Source organism: Peromyscus leucopus, chromosome 1 (assembly GCF_004664715.2).
Source record: "Peromyscus leucopus breed LL Stock chromosome 1, UCI_PerLeu_2.1, whole genome shotgun sequence".
Lineage (NCBI taxonomy): Eukaryota > Metazoa > Chordata > Mammalia > Rodentia > Cricetidae > Peromyscus > Peromyscus leucopus.
The window spans coordinates 5,247,224-5,267,871 of NC_051063.1; the positions used below are offsets into that span (position 1 = coordinate 5,247,224).

A 20,648-nucleotide genomic window follows, 5' to 3' on the forward strand; every position below is an offset into this window, starting at 1 on the left:
ATGTATGCTTGTCTACTATGTGTGTGCAGTGACTACAGAGGCCAGAAGAGGGGCGCTGGATCCCCTGGAGCTGTTACAGATGGTTGTGAACCACCACGCAGGTGCTGAGAATTCCTGTTGGCATATAAGAGACACTCAAAATCTCACTGACTGAGACATAGAGACAAGGGAATGACTGGAACTTTGTAAGTTGGCCAGGTGAAAGAACATTATAGACAGAGGCTATGGAAAGGGACAAAGCCTAGGAGAGAAGAAAGCACAAGACAAGCTTTGGGCAGGCTCACACAAGGCACATTGAAAGTAAAAGGATGAGAAACCTGATGCAGCCAAACCTTGTGAATGCCCATTTCTACCAGATTTGTCCCTTAGCTTTTTTTTATTAAAATTTTTTATTCATTTTGCATACCACCCACAGATCCTCTTCTCATTCCTCCTCCTGCTTCCCCTCCACCTAACCCCCCTTCTCGCCTAAACCCCTTCCGCACTCACAACCCCCCCCCCGTCCCTCCTCTAAAGGGTAAGTCCTCCCATGGGGGAACAGCAAAGCCTGGTACATTTAGCTGAGGCAGGGCCAAGCCCCTCCTCACTGCATCAAGGGTGAGCAAGGTGTCTGGCCATAGGCAATGGGATCCAGAAAGCCGGCTCATGCACCAGGGATAGATCCTGATCACACTGCCAGGGGCCCCTCACACAGACCCAGCTATGCAACTGTCTCCCGTATGCAGGGGTTCTAGTCCAGTCCCATGCAGGTTCCACAGCTGTCGGTCTAAAGTTTGTGGGTTCCTATGAGCTTGGTTCAGTTGTAGGTAGCTCTTCATTAGATCTTATCTGTGGGATGTTTTCTCCAAATTTGGCAGTTGTTTATTGTGTGTGCATGTGGTGTGTGTGTGTGTGTGTGTGTGTGTGTCTGTCTGTCTGTCTGTAGGCCAATGTGTGTCTGTCTGTCTGTAGGTCAGAGGTTTATGTTGGATATTTTTCTCTATTGCTCTCTGCCTTATTTTTTCAAACTTTTCTTTAGCATGTATTAGTTATATATGGTGATAGGTTTCATGCTGACATTTTATATGTTTATATACTATATTTGGGTTATAGTCACCTCCTCATTATTTTCATATTCTCCTCCTGCTGATCCTCTTCCTCATACCAACAATTCCTTTTCTATTTTCATGTTTCTCTCTCTTCATTTTTAGGGAACAATATTTTTAATAAAGATCGCTTATAGAAACCTGTTGAGAATTTACTTACAGGTACATGGATGTCTGCTGGGATGAAGGAAATATCTCTCCTTCCCTCAGCAACCATTAACTGCTCACAGATCTCCAGGAGTGGTGTGACTTCATAAGCCCCTGCCCATTTGCTTTGTCTTTAGAGATGGAGTCGTACACTGAATCTGAAGCTCGCTGCTTCTCCTAGACTGGCAGGTAAGGGATCCAGCCTTGGAGTTACAGAAGCATGCTTCCTCATCTGGCTTTTCACATAGGGGCTGAGGAGCTGAACTCAGGTCCTCAGGCTTCCTCAGCAGCCATTTTGATTCATCACCCTGGCATGGTGATTGGATTTTGACTTATTAAAAAATTACATTTAAAGTATATCAATTATCTTATTACTTAGGATTTTGAGTCACAGTTAGAAGACCTTTTAAACCCATGATCAAATGGAAATTCACTTTTGTTTTCTTCTAGTACTTCTGTGGTTTTACTTCTTCTTCTTTTTTTAAATTGCAGTACAGGAAATGGAACCCGGGGCCTCACACAGGTTAGGGGAAGGGCTCTACCACTTGAGCTACATGTTACTCCAGTTTTCCTTTTACATTTTGATTTCCTTGTATGACTTCATTCTTGCAAATAGCATAAGCTATAAACCTGATTTTATGCCTTTCCAAAAGGCTATTTGGTTATCTTAGAACATTCCATCAGTCAGTCCATTTTTTACTGCAGTGAACTAAAATGCCACCTTAGTAACAAGCTCAATTTCTGTTTGAGAGCTTTTTCTTACATACCACTGGCCTGCTTGTCTATGCAGATGCTACTTCAATGGTATTTTCATTTATAGAGGTTCTATACAATGTCTGGTAGGATCAGTCTTTCTTGAAATTCAATACATTTTCTTCATTTTTTTCTTGCTCTTCTTGTGAATTTTCTTTTTAAAGAGGAGATTTCCTGTAATTTGTCTAGCTCCATAAAATAACTTGACAGCTTCTACCTCTAAGAAAGATGGATGACACAAACCACTTGTACTGAGGGAAGTAATAAGAAGTGTATGAACTGGGCCATGTAAATGACCAAGCCTTAGGTCATGTGGGTCTTATGGGACCAGACTTAGCCAGCTATTATATAGGTTGGGATTTTCCCCCTTTTATTGACTTCCTGGAAATGGTGCCAACTGTCTTGAAGGGACTAGAAACCTTGAGGAGAGGGAAGCCTCAGGAGGGGTGGAGATATCCAAACCAACACCAGGAAATGCTGTTTGTTTGGATTTGAGATGAGCAGGAAGCATGGAGAGATAGAAAGACTGATGACCAACCAAGTCTTCAACACGTGAACCTGTAGAGACAATTCACACCCAAACTGTAACCTCCCTGAAGGGTGCTCAGATGTCTGCCAATGCAATGCTAAACCTCTTCAGGGATAGTAAGTTTGCTCACTATGCATGTGAAAGAGCCTTTGGAGAAGCTGAAAAACTGAGAAGCAATAAGGCAAACTCCAAATACAAAACTTACATATGTAGTTCTCACAATAGTTTTTGTTGTTATAAGATATTAAATATGCAATATTGAATGACAAATATGTATATTTATTTATTTATTCATTGTCACGTTATATTTTATATTTTGAAATATGGAGGCATATTTTAAATACTCTTAAGGCATTTATTTATTAAAACGTTCTCTGCCAGAATTTCACATTAGCTTAAAATTCATTTCAGTCTTTACATTTCTCTGAGGTTGTCACCTCAATGTGTTACAAAACCCCCTTCTTCATCAGTCAGTGTGACCAGCATTCACATGAAGGGCCCCATGGTTGGTCTCTTTGTTCCCCTGGCGAACCAACTAGATGTAAATACTGCTCTGCTACAAGGCAACAGCTTCTAACTCAAACTCACCAGAAAGAGACTTCTGCAAAGTGCACTTTGAAGAAAAGGTACTTTTTGCTTATGGAAAGAAACCAGTGAATCCTCTAAGAATAATAAAAGGGACTATTTAACAGTTAAGCACATGATTTGGAGTGAAGAATTCAGATGTTGCTCTGCTGGTCCAGGCTGCTTAATACTCTTCTTGTTCCTCCTGTGGGCCCCCTTCATCAGGTATCACAAAGCCTTCATCTGCGGCATAAAGAATATCTACAATCCTCTGCAGTACAGGATCATTTCCCCCTTCGTTCTCTTGGCAAATCAATTCAATGTTTCTTAGCTTTCCAAAGTATAAGTCTCTCTCTTTCTCCAAGTCTTCAACAGTAAGCTTCAATACTTTGAGCTGCTGCATCAATTCAGCCACTTCGTCGTCTCCATTGCCCACACCAGGATTCTTTCGCACCATCCCTGGACCAGACGTAGGAGCTGCAGTAGTTCTCTGTGCTGCAATGGGTCTCTGGGGAGCTGCATTGCCAGAGCTGAGAGGTTTCTTTGGTTTACTCAGAGCTGGAGCGACAACAGAAGGAGCCACTGCAGTTTCTTGACCTTGTCTGGCAGCTACAGCGTCATACTCTTTTCCATCATAATTTGCATCAGAAAACTTCTTGAGCCGGGCGGCGGTGGCGCACGCCTTTAGTCCCAGCACTCGGGAGGCAGAGGCAGGCGGATCTCTGTGAGTTCGAGGCCAGCCTGGTCTACCAAGTGAGTTCCAGGAAAGGCACAAAACTGCACAGAGAAACCCTGTCTCGAAAAACCAAAACCAAAAAACAAAAAACAAAACAACAACAACAACAAAAAAAACTTCTTGAACCACTGAACAAATTCAAAATTGTCCTGAAAGTTTCCTTTTACTAATTTATCCACAGGAATTATTTTGTCAACACCCTTCCTCTTGAAACCTGCTTGGAGTGTTTTGAAGTTCTGGATGTACTCATGTTCTAGCTTTAGCTTGGAATTTCACTTTCTTCAAAGCAGTGGAGCCAGGAAAGAGCATGTCCATAAACTGACAGTATGCAGCCTCTGAACACAACTGTTCTATCTTTGTCAGATTCAACTGCAGAGATTCATTGATCCAAGCCAGCATGTCATGTTGTCTTTGAGTATCATTGGTGACTGATGTCAAGTACACATTCACTGCCATCTTCAGCTCTCGGGGGGAACCCGTGTCCACTGACTGCCGCCCCAGCTCTGCTGTCTTCCGTTGTGTCTCCTGTCCCTTTCATTCTATCCTTCAGGTGGTCGTGCTCCTGTTGAAGCCCTGCTGGCCGGGGCAACTGGTGCCCAACGTGGGGCTCGACCCCCACATGGGCGCTCCACCCCCACAAGAAGGACCTGGAATGTATTCTCCCAGAGGAAAGACCAAGCGCTTGGTGAAGTTGTTGGATCCCCCTGAAAACGCCTGCCTCAGAGAGGAGATCCAGAGGAGAGCAGCGACAAGGCAGGTGAGAAGTGACGAGCCATGGGCAACTTCATCACAAGATTTACTCATTTCTGGCCTAAAAAAGGCTCTCAAGACACGGGAACTAGGGTTAAGAGAAAAGACTTAAAAGCCTTCTTTGATTACATAACAGACACATGTCCTTGGTTCCCCCAGGAGGGAACTATAGATGAAAAGAGATGGTTACACGTTGGGAACTGTCTAAATGACTACTACAAAGTTTTTGATCCGTAAAGGTCCCTGTCACCACCTTCTCCTATTGGGACCTTATTAATGATATACTCACGGTCCGTAAACGTTCTCCTGACAGACAGGAAGTCATTGACACGGGTGAAAAAGTCCCAAGAGAGGCCTCCCGTCTGCCTTCAGCCTGACCCTCTGACCACGACCTCCGGTCTGTGGCGGAAGGGACTCTCACCTTGCCTGACAGTAAGAGCCCTAAAGAGCCTACCCCTCTCCAGCTTTATCCCTTCCTCAAAAACCTTAATTCCGACCTCCTCTGGACCCTGCTGAGGAGACTTCCCTGGAGGAGGAGGCAGCCCGCTATCACAATCCGATTGGCCCCACTCTCAAAACCCCCCTTTAAACCAGAAATCTCTGGGCCCATTCCAACCACCCCCAAAAACTCCAACGGCCCCTCCTAATATAATGCTGCCTCCTTATGTCTCCCTGCCTTCCTGCTTTTGTGGACCCATCCTCGAGTTTACACCCCTCCTATTCCTGATCTCGGTCGGCTATGCCATGCCCTTCAAACCTGCCAAGAACATCTCGAGCTTTTTTTTTTTTTTTTTTTTTTTTTTTTTTGAGACAGGGTTTCTCTGTGTAGCTTTTCGCCTTTCCTGGAGCTCACTTGGTAGCCCAGGCTGCCCTCGAACTCACAGAGATCTGCCTGGCTCTGCCTCCCGAGTGCTGGGATTAAAGGCATGCGCCACCAACACCCGGCCATCTTGAGCTTTTAAAAGAATTAAAAAATCTAGACAAAGAACTTAAGGAGTTTGCCCTCGAGGCAGTTGCTCCCACTCATAATAAAATCCCCATTACTCCCGGTTCTCAAAAACCTGTTAAGCCTAAACCAAAATCACAATCCGTCCCGGCCTTCCCCGTTACCTGGAGCCAGGTCTCCAGAGAGTCATCTGAGGCAACTGCCCACGTCCGCCCCTCTGAGGACCTCAATGTCCTAGAGCAGGGCGAGGAGGAGGAGGGGACCCACCATCAGAGGACCCCCAGCCAGGACAGACTTATCAAAAACTAAATTTTCGGCTTATGGAAAAATTAAAGTCCACTTGTGATCAATATGGCCCCACGGCTCCTTTCACTTTGGCCCTAGTAAAAAAATCAAAGTGAATACTGGCTGACACCTAACGATTGGTACTTTCTCACCCGTGTGGTGCTTTCAGGGGGTGACTTTGTCCTTTGGAAAACAGAATTTGCAGAAAATTGTTGAGAAGTTGCTCTAAAAAACACTGAACAGTCCTCCTCAAAAATCTGGATGCTTAAATCTGGGGGCTCCTTGGCAGCCCCCCCCCCATGACAAAAACGAGGTACAGGCAGGATGCCCCACCCCTCCTGGTCCAGATTCAAAATGCAGGAGTCCGAGCCTGGAAGCACCTCCCGCAAAAGGGGTCAGCCACCACTTCCTTGGCAAAAGCCTGCCAGGGACCTGATGAGCTTTTTAGCGATTTTTGTCTCTCGCTTAAACGATGCCGCTGAGAGACTGCTTGGACCGGGCGAAAACGAAAGTACCTTCATAAAACATCTGGCTTTTGAAAATGCAAACCCTGCCTACCAGGACGTTCTCCACCCTCACAGGAACAGGGCAGATTTCTCAGATTTGCTCAGGCGTAGATGCTGCCCACACCATGGGGCTAGCAATGGGCGCCACCCTGAGAGCCTCACAACAGTCTGGAGCCTGAACCTGTTATTCATGTAAACAACTGGGACACTTTGCTAGGGAATGCCCTCTTAAAAATAACGGCCCTGCACCTCCAGTCCAACCTGCCCAAGATATAGCCACTGTGCGGCCTCCCCGCTTTCCACCCCGATGCAACAAGGGCCATCGCTGGGCCAGGGAGTGCAGATCAAAAACTAATTCTCTTGGTCAACCCCTCCCACCACGGATGCCGGATGCTGAGGAGCCAGCCCCTGGCCCCATGACTGCTCTAGCGAACCTTGGGGCCTTGAGGTCCCCTCACCCCCCTGCCTTCTACCTGCCCCAATTCCCCTTGCCCAAGTTCCCTTCTCCTCCCTCCAAAGAGCAACCCCAGGCAGTGCTGGACTGGACCTCTGTGCCCTCCTCTTAAGAGATAATAACATTTGAGACTTCCTGAACTGGCTCCAGGACTTGGCCACTGCCTATAGAGTTTTAAAGAATGGGGTGGGGGGGTGGGGGGGGTGGTGGGCTGGAGGAAGGGGAGGGGGACGGGAGGGGGGAGAACAAGGGAATCCGTGGCTGATATATAGAACTGAATTGTATTGTAAAATAAAATAAAATAAAAAAAAAATAAAATCAAACACACACACACACACACACACACACACACACACACACACACACACACACCAAACAAAAAAACAAAAACAAAACAAAAACTGGGGGAGATGCCAGGGGCCAGACCATGCTGTCCCCTCAGTTATCCGCAAGGGACTTGGCCTTGCAATGATGGCTAGCTCAGAAAACCAGCGTTTCATAAGAACTGTCAGTTCTTCAGAGAATATGTGATTAGGACATCTTGTGGTTAGGTAGCTTCAGGAAAAATCTAGGTAGAACATCTCATGGTTAGGTAGCTTAGCAACCGAGCAAGGGACCCTGACCACTAGCCTTCTCACCCTGCCCAACATCCTGCACAGACATTCTGCAGCTGTACAAGCCCGACCTAGCTAGAATACTAATTTCCTGCCTTCCCCACCCTTCAAGAACAATATAAGCCCTCGTGAAAAAATAAAATTTTGCAGCTTGATCAGAACCTTGTCTTGCTGTCTTCCTTTGTGTTTCCTGTCCCTTTCATTCCATCCTTCAGGTGGTTGTGCTCCCGTTGAAGTCCTGCTGGCCAGGGCACAGCTCTGGTTCTGTCTTCATCTCGTTCAAACTGTCGGACCCAATATGCGTATTTAAAAACAACCTTTGTTAATTTTTAAAAAGGTTAAATGAAATTAAATGGATTCCTGTGGGGTTGGAGAGATTGCTCAGTTGGCAAGGTGCTTTGCAAGCTTGAGGGTCTGAGTTCAAGTCTCAGAACCCATGCTGAGAAAAAGCAGGTGTTGGCATGTGCTTGTAATCTCAGCTGTGGGAAAGGAGAGACAGGAAGGTCCCTGGGCTCACCAACCAGTGACCTCAGCTCATTCGGGGAGGTTCAGGCCAGGAAGAGACCTTGTACCAAAAAGCAAGAAGGATAACATTTTAGGAATGACACCTGAGCTGTCCTCTGGCCTCTACACCCATGTGCACATGTGTGTATATGTGTACAGAGTGCATACACCTATGTGTTGTGGAATATTACTTTGACTATGTAAACGCGTGTTACATTTGTTTGTGCTGCATTTGTTTTTGTTTAACGATGTAAAGATGTGTTGCTGTGCCTGCCTAAGTCACCTGATTGGTCTAATAAAAAGCTGAATGGCCAATAGCTATGAGTAGAGGGTTGGTGGGTAGAGAGAATAAGTAGGAGGAGGAATCTAGGCTTGAGAGAGAAGAGAGAACAAAGGAGAAAGAGAGGGAGATGCCTGGGGCCAGCCAGACATGGAGGAAGCAGTGAAAGTAGGACATACAGAAGAAGAGAAAGGTAAAAAGCCCCAAGGGAAAACACAGATGAAGAGAAACAGGTTAAATTAAGTTATAAGAGCTAATGGGCCAAGCATAAACTAAGGCAGAGCATCCATAACTAATAATAATGTCTCCGCGTCTTTATTTGGGAGCTGGTTGGCGGCCCAGAGAAAGCCTGCTACACCCATGCACACACTGAGGTCAGAATATGGTCTTCTTTCTGTAGACTGTCCTCTTTAATCTAGGTGGGATTCTGGGGGGTCCTAGGGGCCCTAACAAAGAGCCTCCTAATTCTAAGCAATTGTTAGTGGCACTGATGGCGTTTTTGGCCACTTGTTGCATCTTGATACCGACCCACCACTGCAGCATTTTGATGAAATGCTTTGGCATGCTTTGTTCCACATGCTGCAGAGATTCTCAGGAAACTCACGGCTTCTGGGCTCATCTCCCACCAGTGCTCTACAGTGGGGCCTGAAGGCAGGAGGGAGTCCTTTTGCTTCTTGTAAACTTTGAATTACAGGGTGGTTTATGGGTCTTCCTGAACGACTGGGCAACAATGCCTTGAAATCCATGGATCTTGTCATGATTTTTCTAGAGCTGGCCAGCAAATCTCACATCTATCTCAAAGCCTAACACTGGGAGGTGACATTCGCCCATAGCACCCACAAACTTCACAGCTTCTCATCTCACCCAACTTTGGAGAGAATAGAAGTTCAAATGCCACTTTCCCGTGGTTGGGATGGCCAGGTGAGAAGGTGATCTCTCTTTGTAAACACCCGCCCCTCTGGAGCAAACAGGATGCAGCTTGGAGTGAACAGGTGCCCATCTTTGCTTCCGGGAGCTCTTGGATGAAGTGCCACAGACTGAGTGACTAAGAACAGTGGAAACATATCTGTAGCTTGAGTTTTTCTGCCTTGCCCACAGTCAGGACAAATCTTTGTCACCCACCAGTCCCACAGCCGCTCAGACCCAATCAAGTAAACACAGAGACTTATATTGCTTACAAACTGTATGGCCGTGGCAGGCTTCTTGCTAACTGTTCTTATAGCTTAAATTAATCCATTTCCATAAATCTATACCTTGCCACGTGGCTGGTGGCTTACCGGCATCCTCACATGCTGCTGGTCATGGCGGTGGCTGCAGTGTCTCTCCGCGTCAGCCTTCCACTTCCCAGAATTCTCCTCTCTCCTTGTCCCACCTACTTCCTGCCTGGCCACTGGCCAACCAGTGTTTTATTTATTGACCAATCAGAGCAATTTGACATACAGACCGTCCCACAGCACATATCATTTCATTGTTCTAGATCACGATGTTATCAGCTTCAGGCTCCCTTGGGACACTGTTAGAGGTGTATTCTGAAGGCCACATGTATCCAGGAGAGCTATGAATTTCTACGTCTCTTCCTGACTTCTGATGGTTTCCTGCTAATCTTGGCATTTCTTGACTAGTAGAGGCATCATTCCAATCCTTCTCTGTCCACATTCCTCTCCCTGTGGGTTTTCCCCTTCTCTGCTTGCCTGACTCTGTGTCCAGATCCCCACTTTTGAAAGAGAACCTTCTGCACTGGATTAGATCTCACCCTTATGACATTTTTACTTCATTCCTTCTTTCTTTCTTTCTTTCTTTCTTTCTTTCTTTCTTTCTTTCTTTCTTTCTTTCTTTCTTTCTTTCTTTCTTTCTTCCTTCCTTCCTTCCTTCCTTCCTTCCTTCCTTCCCTCCCTCCCTCCCTCCCTCCCTCCCTCCCTCCCTCCTTTCCTTTTCTTTCTTTCTTTCTTTCTTTCTTTCTTTCTTTCTTTTCTTTCTTTCTTTCTTTCTTTCTTTCTTTCTTTCTCTCTCTCTCTCTCTCTCTCTCTCTCTCTCTCTCTTTCTTTCTTTCTTTCTTCTTTGTAGTTTTCTAAGACAGGTTTTCTCTGTGTAACAATCTTGGCTATCCTGGAATTCCATTTGTAGACCAGGTTGTCCTTGAACTCAGAGATCTGCCTGTCTCTGCTTCCTGAGTGCTGGGATTAAAGGCATGTGTGATCACTGTCTGACTAAGGCTTTATTTTTATTAAAGTTATTTATTTTTTGGACGTGGTGGCACATGCCTTTAGTCCCAGTACTGGGAAGGCAGAAACAAGTGGGTCTCTGTGAATATAAGGCCAGTCTGCTCTACATGCTAAGTTCTAGTCCAGCTAAGACTACACAGTGAGACTTTGTCTGAAAAACAAAACAAAATCATTTTGTTTGTACATTCATGCACATACTTCTGTACATATGTGGAGGTCAGAGGACAACTTGTAGGAGTTCTTTCAGTCTACCATGTGGGTCCCAAGGATCAAACTCAGGTTGTCAGACTTGGCACCAGGCACCTTGATCTGCCGAGCCATCTTGCTAGCCCCAGACTTTATTTCTAAGTAAGGTCATCTTCTGAGATTCCAGGTGCTAAAACTTCGACATCATTTTTTTTTTTTTAAGTTGAAGGACGCAAACCCATCACAATCTCTTATAGGAAGCTTTCAGGGACTCTTTTGGGATTAAAAAATTACTAAAAGTAATCACACTTTTAGCTTTCAGAGATGGGCTCTGGTCAGTAGCATTGGGAAGTAGGAAACATTCCTTCTGACTTCCTAAATCACCATAGTTACAATAATGAGAGCTAATGAATGATAATGTCAGCCTGTTGATGGAGTGCTATGAGTTAACTATGAGCTGTTCTAAGCTGTTTTAATGACATCATGTAACTCTCCCTTCTACTCTACGGGCTAGGGACCACTCTGCTTTATTGACAAGCTGGCAGCGTTATAGACAAACTAGTCTTACTTTCTGCTACATCCACATTATGCTTCTTCAAAAACTAGAATTTTCTTTTCTGCAATGAAAAGATCTCTTCCTTCATAATGTTTTCCATCAACTGAGATAAAAATGAGCAATCACCTCTACTTCCCTTTATGCTCCAAATCTTTTTTTAAAAATTATTTATTTTATTAAATTTTCTATTCATTTTATGTATCAACCACAGATTCCCCTCTCCTCCCTCCTCCCGCCCCCTAGCCTTCCCCCCCCAACCCATCTCCCATTCCCACCTCCTCCAAGGCAAGGTGTCCCATGGGGAGTCAGCAGAGCCTGGTACATTCAGTTAAGGCAGGTCCAAGCCCCTCCTCCCTGCACCAAGGCTTCGTAAGATACCCACCATAGGTACTGGGCTCCAAAAAGTTGGCTCATCATGCTCCAAATCTTAGGGGTAGAAGAGGTTGGTAATCTACAGTGGGTGAGCTATTCTGAATAAGAATGGCCTCCATAGGTTCATATATTGAATGCTTAGGGAGTGGCACTATTTGAACAGATCAGAAAGTATAGTCTTGTTGGAGGAAGTGTGTCACTGGGGGTGGGCTTTTGGGTTTCAAAAGCCCAAGCCAGGCCCAGTGGATCTCTCTTCCTGCTGCCTGGGGATCTAGATGTAGAATTCTCAGCTCCTTCTCCAGCACCATGTCTGCCTGCATCCTGCCATGTTTCCCACCATGCTGATAATAGACTAAACCTCTAAAATTATAAGTCAGCCTGAGGTAAATGCTTTCCTTTGTAAGAGTTGCTATGGTCATGGTGTCTCTTCACAGCAGTAGAACATTGACTAAGACAGTGGGGGAAAGAGCCAACTCGTGATCAAATTGCATCCTTTATTAAGGAACTAGGAAAAAGTGAGAACTGGCAAGGACATCATTGGAGTGCATTTTCTGTGAGGTGTCTTGTAAAGCCAAATCGCAGTGTTCTCACTTATTATAATATGTTATTCCTTATTCCACTAATGTTGGCTCAGAGCTTCCAGAGAATTTTTCCATTTCATGTTGAGATGGGGATTCCAATATGGATTTTGAAGATGTGGAATCTAGGGAAAGTTAAGTGACAGCAAATCAGTATTAATATCATCTTGAAAATAAAAGGTTGTCCTGAGTTATTGAGTTAAAACTAGACTACACAACACCTACTCAAATAGGAAAACCTGAAGCGTGGAGAGCTGAAACTCTGGAAAGACAGCATTTAGTGTGTCCTGAGGGAGGCGTCAAAGGCGTGCCAGGCCCATGAACTTATGGCATGTGAGGTACTATTTAATTACTTACTTGAGTAGTTTGCTTTTGGGTAGAATATCACTATGTAGTCCAAGTTGCCCCGGAATGTATGCTCCTTCTGCCTTAGCCTCCTGAAGGCTGGAGTACATATATATGCATCATATTCACCTCACAGGTTTCCGTGAGTTGCAGCAACCCCAAAGCAGTACTCCTTTGAAAAAGTCTTTAACTTTCTGTTATATTATGGTGGCTCTATCAGCTTCAGAGGTCTTGGATGCCATGCAGAGGGCATCCTACACTGGCTAGTTTTAATTGTTAACTTGACACAACCTAGTCTCACCTGGGAAGAGACTTTCAGCTAAGGAGTTATCTAGATAAGATTGGTTTGTGGGCATATTTGTGGGGATTGTATTGATTATTAACTGTAGTGGGAATACCACAATTAATATGTGGTAGCATCATGTCATGGGTCAGGCCTTGGTCTGGTTGAGATCAGCCAGTATAAAATGCTCCACACTTTTATTCTCTCTTTGCTTTTGACTATGGATGTGGTGCTTTAGGTTCTTGCCTTGACTTCTCCACAGTAGTGGACTGCATCCTGCAATTATAAACCAAGTGAACCCTTATCTCTCTAAGTTTCTTTGGGGCAGGGGGTTTTATCAAAGCAACAGAAATTGAGACTAGAACACATCATAAGGGAGATGGTATTATTATTGTTTTCCCTAGCAAAAATTTTGTTTTCTTTTTATGTGTCCTTTAAATGCATTAAAGAATATTATGCTGAGTAAGGACACACAAAAATCTTCCTAAAACGTGAATATTTAAGAAACCATCCCTTAATCTACTGGAATTAAGGTTAAATATTCAATGCTATGTTCAATAACTCTTGAGTGGAATGGGAACTATAAATAAAGGCTGAGCAATCTATAGTCCTGATTGTGTGAGCAAACTGATTATAAAACTAGTATACACTATGTATATAAACCTTCTGTCAAACTTATCTTCCTTTCTGTATTCTGCATTATTTAAGTTTAGATATACAGCATTTGGCTGGTCTATTGGAACACTCTATTAATTATTCTTGTCTAATGCTGTGTTTTCTCTTTCTCATTTCTTTCTAGAATGACCTGGAAACTGGTGGGTTCCCTCAAAATCACCCTGATGTGGGAGGTCCTTCTGTATGTGGTGAATATGTATTGCTCTCATTGGTTGATAAGTAAAGCTGCTTTGGCCTATGGCAAGGCAGGATAGAGCCAGGTGGGGATCCAAGCAGAGACAGGAAAAGAAGGGTGGAGTCTGAGAGATGCCATCCAGCTGCCCAAGGAGCAACATGCCATCAGACCGGTAAAGCCACAGTCATGTGGCAATACATAGATTAATAGAAATGGGTTAATTTAAGATGTAAGAGCTAGCTAGTAATAAGCCTGAGCCATCAGCCAAACACTTATAATTAATATAAGCCTCTGAGTAGTTATTTGGGAATAGGCAGGTGGGAGAGATTTGTCTGGTTACATCACCCTACCACCATGATTTATCTAACCCCTTTATGCCAATACCATCCTCTTTGCTATTATTTAGTTCAGAGATAGGCTGAAGGCAGTTGCATCAGAGAGAGAGGGGGGCGGGGAGAAGTTTTCTGTTCCTTCAGATGAAAAAGAGCCAGTCTGTGAGGGATGTGACCAAGAGTTATGTTGCTTGAGCCATCTTGGGGTCATGAAGTGAAATAGGCTTAGGATAAGGATGCAGATAGCAAAGTGGAAGAACAGAAGAAAGTCCTGTACCAACTATGCCTAAATTCTTCCTAACTTCCTTCTGCCCCAGGGTAGGATTTTAGGGTGATATAAGAATACAGGTATTTTTGAGATTAATGATCTATTTTGAAAAAAATTAGGTAAGCTGCATCACCATTACAATCAGTGTACACAACCCATCATTTTCAGTGATTTTGTTTCTGTTCTTTACCTAATAATGTAGTATGTTCTATTGATTATTTTTTATAAGCTAATTAAATTTGAGTTCTTATGATAAACCCTACTTAGTCATGGTGCATAAACTTTTTACAATGTTACTGGATTTGATTTGGTAACTGAAGAATTAAAAAGAAATCCAATTTATCTTTATTTGCATGTACGTGTGTGTGCGTGCTTATCTGTATGTGCACCATGTGCATACACTGCCCACTGAGGCCAGAATAGGACGTTGGATCCCTTGGATAGACTTATAGGTGGTTGTGAGCTGCTCTATGTGGGCTATAGGAACTGAACCTGGGTCTTCACAAGTAACTGCTGAGCCATCTCCGCAGCCTCTGCTTTGGTAGATTGCTTTGATTTTGGTGGTGAGGGTTCATCAGATTGCTCTGCGGTTTTCTTTCCTTAGCCAATTAATGTATGCATTAAATTTTGTTTGTGCTTTTGATGTTGTATCCACTATACCATGACCTAACCTAGGTTACAAAGAATTATACCTATAGTGTCTTCTAAGAGTTTGACTGTTAACTCTTAAGCCGAGGTCTTTGTGCATTTTGAATGAGCTCGTGTAGCTTGTATAAGGTAGTGGTTTAGTTTCAATCCAGTTGTCCCAGGACCATTTGAAAAGATTACTTACTCACCAAATTGGTCAGTGTTTTATCACAGCAACAGAAGGCAGACTAGAACAGTTATTTGGCTTGTTGCCATGTCATTGTTCCTAATAGCCACTTCAGTGTTTTTATTTCTTTGCTATTGTTATCAATGTTCATTCATAATTTAGAACATTAAACACGATCTCCTTTTCCCTGTTGTCCATATAGCTAAAGCTTTTTAAAAAATTTTTATTTTTAGACAATAAACCAAACACACTTTCGGTTTGTTATTCTGTTCTCTTTTTCTTACTTACATGTGTTTATTGTATGGAGTGTGTGCATTCACTTTTACTGCAGGGTATTATTTTCACTATCTCACATTAAGTTTAGTTTTTAAAGTCATTATTTTAGTTTTTTTCAATAGCAGAAAGTTATGTTTTTTGATTTGAGACTTTTAAGAATATACTCTTTACAGCTACAAATGTTCTAACATTTCTTTAAAGTTTCTTATGCTCCTTCCTCCTTTCTTTCCATCTGTCTTCTCCTTTTGCGACCCCTCATAATCACCTTTTGGCACTCCCAATGGCGTTTCCCAGGTGTCTGATGCTCTGTTCATTTTTCTGCATTTGTTTTCATCCTTTGCCACTGGTGATAATTGAAACTGACCTGCCTTCAAGTTGGTGTTTTTTCTTCCAGCTCAAATCTTTTGGTTGCATTAAAATTTTCAACTTTGCTGATGTAATTTTCTGCTCTGGGATTCTGATATTTCTTAATGAGTTTTGGTGTCTTTTTAAGTTAGGTATTGCTATACTTTTAGATTTTTTTTGAAGATTACTTTTGTTCTTTTTTTTAAAATTGAAAATAGATTCTTCTCTCATATGATACATCCCAACCACAATTTCCCCTCCCTCCACTTCTCCCAGTTCCCCTCCCCAGCTCCCCTTTCCCCCAGATCAACTCTCCCTCCATTTCTCTTTAGAAAAGAGCACTTCTCCAAGGTGTGAGAATGTTAGAATGGCTAGCACATGACAGCTCATGCTGGTGAGGATGTGGAGCAAGGGGAACACTCCTCCATTGCTGGTGAGAGGGCAAACTTATATAGCTGCTATGAAAATCTATATGGTTGTTCCTTAGAAAACTGGGGATCAATCTGCCTCAAACCCAGTTATTTTTGTTCTTTTGATTAGTCAAATTTTGAAATAGCTGAGTGAAAAATTTCATGTTCAAGTCTAGGGTTTAGGCTTCCCTAGAAAAAAAAATTAGTTAACTAATTTTTCTCCATTTGTGAAGAGCGTGCTTTGCCATTTATTTACATATCTCAGAATGTTTTGGTTGAAAGCTGCATAGGTAAGTGGCAAAGTGGGCTAATAATTGGATATAGATTTTCTTAATTACCTTGAGCCAATAAAACTCCTAGCCTTTGTTAAGGGCTTTTCTCTGTTTCTCTTCAGGCTTCTGTGGGGGCCAGAGGTTGATGTGGGCATGTTGCTCTCCACCTTATTTACCTGGTTATTCATCTTACACAGGTCTCTTCTCACTGAACTTGATACTTGATGTTTCAATTTACAGCTCACCATTCAGCTCTGTCCCCCAGGGAGGGTCACAGACACCTGCCACCACACCCACCTTTTCTTTCACATGCGAGTTGGGACTGGAATTCAGGTGACCATGTTTATATAATCAGGCACCTTACCCTCTGAGCCATCTCTCTGGTCTCCGTTACTCACCTTCACCCCAGAGTTTCTGTTGATCAAACACTCTTCTGAACCAGTGGGCCACTATGATTGCAAGGATCATCTCTGAGATGGTACATACAGCAGAGATCTGTAGAAGCATCATGCCAGCCATCTGAGGCAGAAAAGAAACATTCCTCATGTGAATAAAGCCTCTGAGAACTGTGAGAAAAGCATTGCTGGGTCAGAATACATAATTTACCCTCCCAGCTCCAAACAGCTATGGCTATTTCAAGTTAGTTGCTTCATTATCTATGCAGTGGATCTCTTGCTAAGTGCTTTAATTATGTTAACAGCTTCCTACCTTTTACTTCTGCTTTACACATGATGAGGCTGGAAAGTAGAGAAAGCAGAGTAGTATGTGGTTAGCAGAGAAACCTCCTTTTTGTCAGTCTCATTTGGTAGGGCTGATCATAGGATCTGTGTTTTATACTACTCTATTCAGTGTATACTGTTTTATTTATTACACCCTGCTCTAAATGTTACTGCATGAATTTGATAAAGCTATTCTTGCTCAGTTCATGGGAAGAGTGAGAACTACCTAGGGGAATGGGTCATTATGTTAGAAACAATCAGATTCTTTTGGGTTCCATCTTTTTTTTTTTTTTTTTTTTTTTTCCAGAATGAATTGTATTTAGAACATCCTACTCTTTTTTCAATAACTGATTCTTGTCTGGCTTCCAATAGGGAAGCATTTGTTCTATTATATATTTTAAATTGGCAGATGGATTTAATCCATGAAGATAGGTGTGCTGGCTAGTTTATGTCAACTTGACATAAGCTAGAGTCCTTGGAGAGGAGGCAGCCTCAATTGAGAAAATACTTCTATAAGATTGGGTTATAGGCAAGTCTGTTGTGGGAGGCCAGCTTCCATCTTTTACAGGGTTCCTATGAGGAGGAGAGAGGGATAAGAGATATTAGGTAGAAAGAGAGATATAGTGATGAGAGGAAAGATGGAAACAGGATAGCTTCGGGAGCACTTGGGTCAATACCCAACGGCCATGAACTTTATTCAAAAGGGCTTTTTACAACAATGCCAAGGGGTGAGACAAAAGACCTCCCCCTTGCTAGATACAGTCAAGTGTAGACCTTTCCAAATACCTGGCAAATATGCCCTTGGTCCAATCATTCCCACAGGCAGCCCTGCTGGGTAAAGCAAGCTCAGATCTCACTAGGAAACCTCTGTGGGCTCCCACAGTCTGTACAATATTTTCTTAATTACTATTGATGGGGAGGGCCCAGCCCATTGTGGGTGGGGCTACCTCTGGGCAGATGGTCCTGGGTTCTCTAAGAAAGCAGGCTGAATGAGTCATGGGGAGCAAGCCAGTAAACAACACTCCTCCATGGGCACTATATCAGCTCCTGCCTCCAGGTTCCTGGCCTGTTTGAATTCCTGTCCTGACTTCCTTTGATGATAAACAGTGATGTGGAAATGTAAGCCAAATAAACCCTTTCCTCTCCAAGTTTCTTTGGTCTTGGTATTTCATCACAACCATAGTAACCCTGACTAAAACCATCAGTGTTAGCAAACTCATTGACAAGGATTTCAAAGGTAATAATCAACAGCTCTGTGTACATTCTTATGTCTTAGCTCAGTTGTTTTATTGTTGTGTCTTGTCTTAATTGGAATAAAACACTGTAGAAGTAGACAGCTATCTACTGGCCTCCTGTGCTAGTTCCCGAGGTATGTTGTGATAAAGCACTATAACATGAATGGCTTCTACAAAAGAAATTAACCGTCTCATAGTTCTGGAGGCTAAAAGCTCCAAATCAGTGTATTGGTGAGACCATGCTCCTTCTAGACACTCTGAAAGAGGGTACTTCAATCCTCAGATTCTGGAAGCCCCTTGAATTACAGTAGCATCACTTCGATGTGTCCTTATATTCACATGGCCATTTTCCTCATGTACCAGCTTTTCTTTTCACAAGAGCATCAGTAATATGGTCTGCCCTCCTCCAGTGTGACCTCAGCTTACTAATTATAACTATAATGACTCTATTCATCAAAAATGTCACAGTTGCAATACTTAAAAAAAAATTCAACTTATAACTATTTGCCCCTAGTGCCTCCAAGTTCATGCCCTTTCTATGTGCAAAATGTATTCATCTTATCTCAGCATCTCCCCAGATTTTAACTTATTACAGCATCAATTCTAAGTCCAAAATCTCTCTAAATAATATCAAGTCAAGGAAGCCCTAAATCCTTCTTGAAATTAGTTGTAGGAAATACTCATACTGTTGTTTGGTAGGGGGTAAATTTTCTCTGCACCTGTGGACTCATGAAACCAGAAAACAAGTTATTTGATGCTAAGACACAAGGGTGTGGTGATATTTTATTGTGAATCACAATAAAGCTTATCTAAAGATCAGAGAAAAAAAGCCAGCCACTATATTAAACATAGAAGTCAGGTAATGGTAGCACACACACTAATTCTAGCATTCAGGAGTCAGAGATCCATTCAGATCTCTGTGAATTCAAGACTACACTGGGAACAGAGCCAGGTGTGGTGGCATATGTCTTTAATCCCAGCACTAACCATGAAAGTCTGGAGATCTGTACAGACAGACAGGAAGTGATGTAGCTGGGCAGACAGAGGAAGTAAGAGGACAGGAACAGAAAGGCATATATGCATGGGCATATATACAGGAAGCAGGTCTCTTTTTGGCTGAGGATTTCTATTGGTAAGGATGTGGCTGGCTTCTTTCTGCTTCCCTGATCTCTCAGTTTTTATCCCAATATTTGGCTCTGGTTTTTTTTTTTTTTATTAATAAGACTGTTTAGCAATTTGTCTTACATCTGGCTCTGAATATTTTCTTTAATTTTGCCAAATACAAATAGAATAGATATTGTAACTGTAATTCTTGCTTGATAACTATTCTATTCTATTCTATTATATAACTTTATTATGTTAAAGTTAAAACCTTCCTTTTTGATTATACAGAAAAGGAGAAATGCTGTGGGATAATGCTGGTTGTACACTGGTTTAATAAAACACTGATTGGCCAGTAGCCAGGCAGGAAGTATAGGTGGGGTAAGCAGATGAGGAGAATTCTGGAAAGAGGAAGGCTGAGTCAGGAGACGCCAGCCAGACACAGAGGAAGCAAGATGACAAGGCAGAACTGAGAAAAGGTACAAGCCATGTGGCTAAAAGTAGATTAAAAAAATATAGGTTAATTCGCCAGGCGGTAGTGGCGCACGCCTTTAATCCCAGCACTCAGGAGGCAGAGGCAGGCGGATCTTTGTGAGTTCGAGGCCAGCCTGGGCTACCAAGTGAGTTCCAGGAAAGGCGCAAAGCTACACAGAGAAACCCTGTCTCGAAAAACCAAAAAAAAAAAAAAAAAAAAAAAAAAAAAAAAAAAAAAAAAGGTTAATTCAAGTGTAAGAGCTAGTCAGTAATAAGCCTGAGATAATGGCCAAGCAGTTATAATTAATATAAGCTTCTGAGTGATTATTTTATAAGCAGTTGCAGGTTCCCAGTGGGGGAGGGAGGTGTGCAGGCAGGACCCGAGAAACCTTCTGACTGCACAAGGGTGGAGCAGACAGAAGACACACTCCCAAAGTGGGAAATTAAAAGGGGGAAAGCTCACAGGGCTTAGTCAAGTCTCAAGTCTACAACCCAAATGGGGCTACATTTTGGTAGATTTAAAGACCTGAGAATAATTCTCAGTAGACTTGTCCTCTGGTCTTCTGGGGACTGTCTTTGTCCACTGAGACAGTGGCCTCACTCTCTTGGCCCTCTGGAGCAGTGATCTCAATTTCCTAGCCCTCTGGGAAGTGGCTTCACTTACTCAGCTATTGTTATCTCAGCCTATATTACATCAAAAATGAAATATTTACAGCTCAAAATGTGTAAGTTTCCTTCCCTCATTTCCTAGTTTTCTTTCTTGTTCATATAGTTAACATATAACTTTTATTGGTGATTTTCATAATTTTATGCTTATGCATTTATCTTTGACTTACTTTTTTATACAGCAAGACTAT

At 42.9% G+C, this 20,648-nt stretch overlaps 2 protein-coding genes across 8 annotated transcripts in view; both read right to left on the reverse strand.

Annotated features, from left to right (window-relative positions):
- Window positions 1-2,811: 2,811 nt before the first annotated feature.
- Window positions 2,812-4,524, reverse strand: LOC114703498 (microtubule-associated protein RP/EB family member 1-like). The gene is given in 3 exon segments (XM_028884343.2): window positions 2,812-3,725; window positions 3,926-4,074; window positions 4,076-4,524. Coding segments are annotated over 3 exon segments (807 nt in total). The 5' UTR covers window positions 4,271-4,524; the 3' UTR covers window positions 2,812-3,262.
- A 7,441-nt stretch (window positions 4,525-11,965) lies between these two features.
- The window catches only part of LOC114703442 (membrane-spanning 4-domains subfamily A member 12-like), a 44,164-nt gene continuing 35,481 nt past the window's right edge, over window positions 11,966-20,648 (reverse strand). For all 7 annotated transcript variants that reach the window (XM_028884291.2, XM_037204826.1, XM_037204836.1 and 4 more), the window contains 2 exons: window positions 16,661-16,781; window positions 11,966-12,192 (listed from right to left, as the gene is read on the reverse strand). In XM_028884291.2, coding sequence (XP_028740124.1) covers window positions 12,101-12,192; window positions 16,661-16,781 — 213 coding nt within the window. In that variant the 3' untranslated portion in view covers window positions 11,966-12,100. The remainder of the gene's footprint in view (window positions 12,193-16,660; window positions 16,782-20,648) is intronic.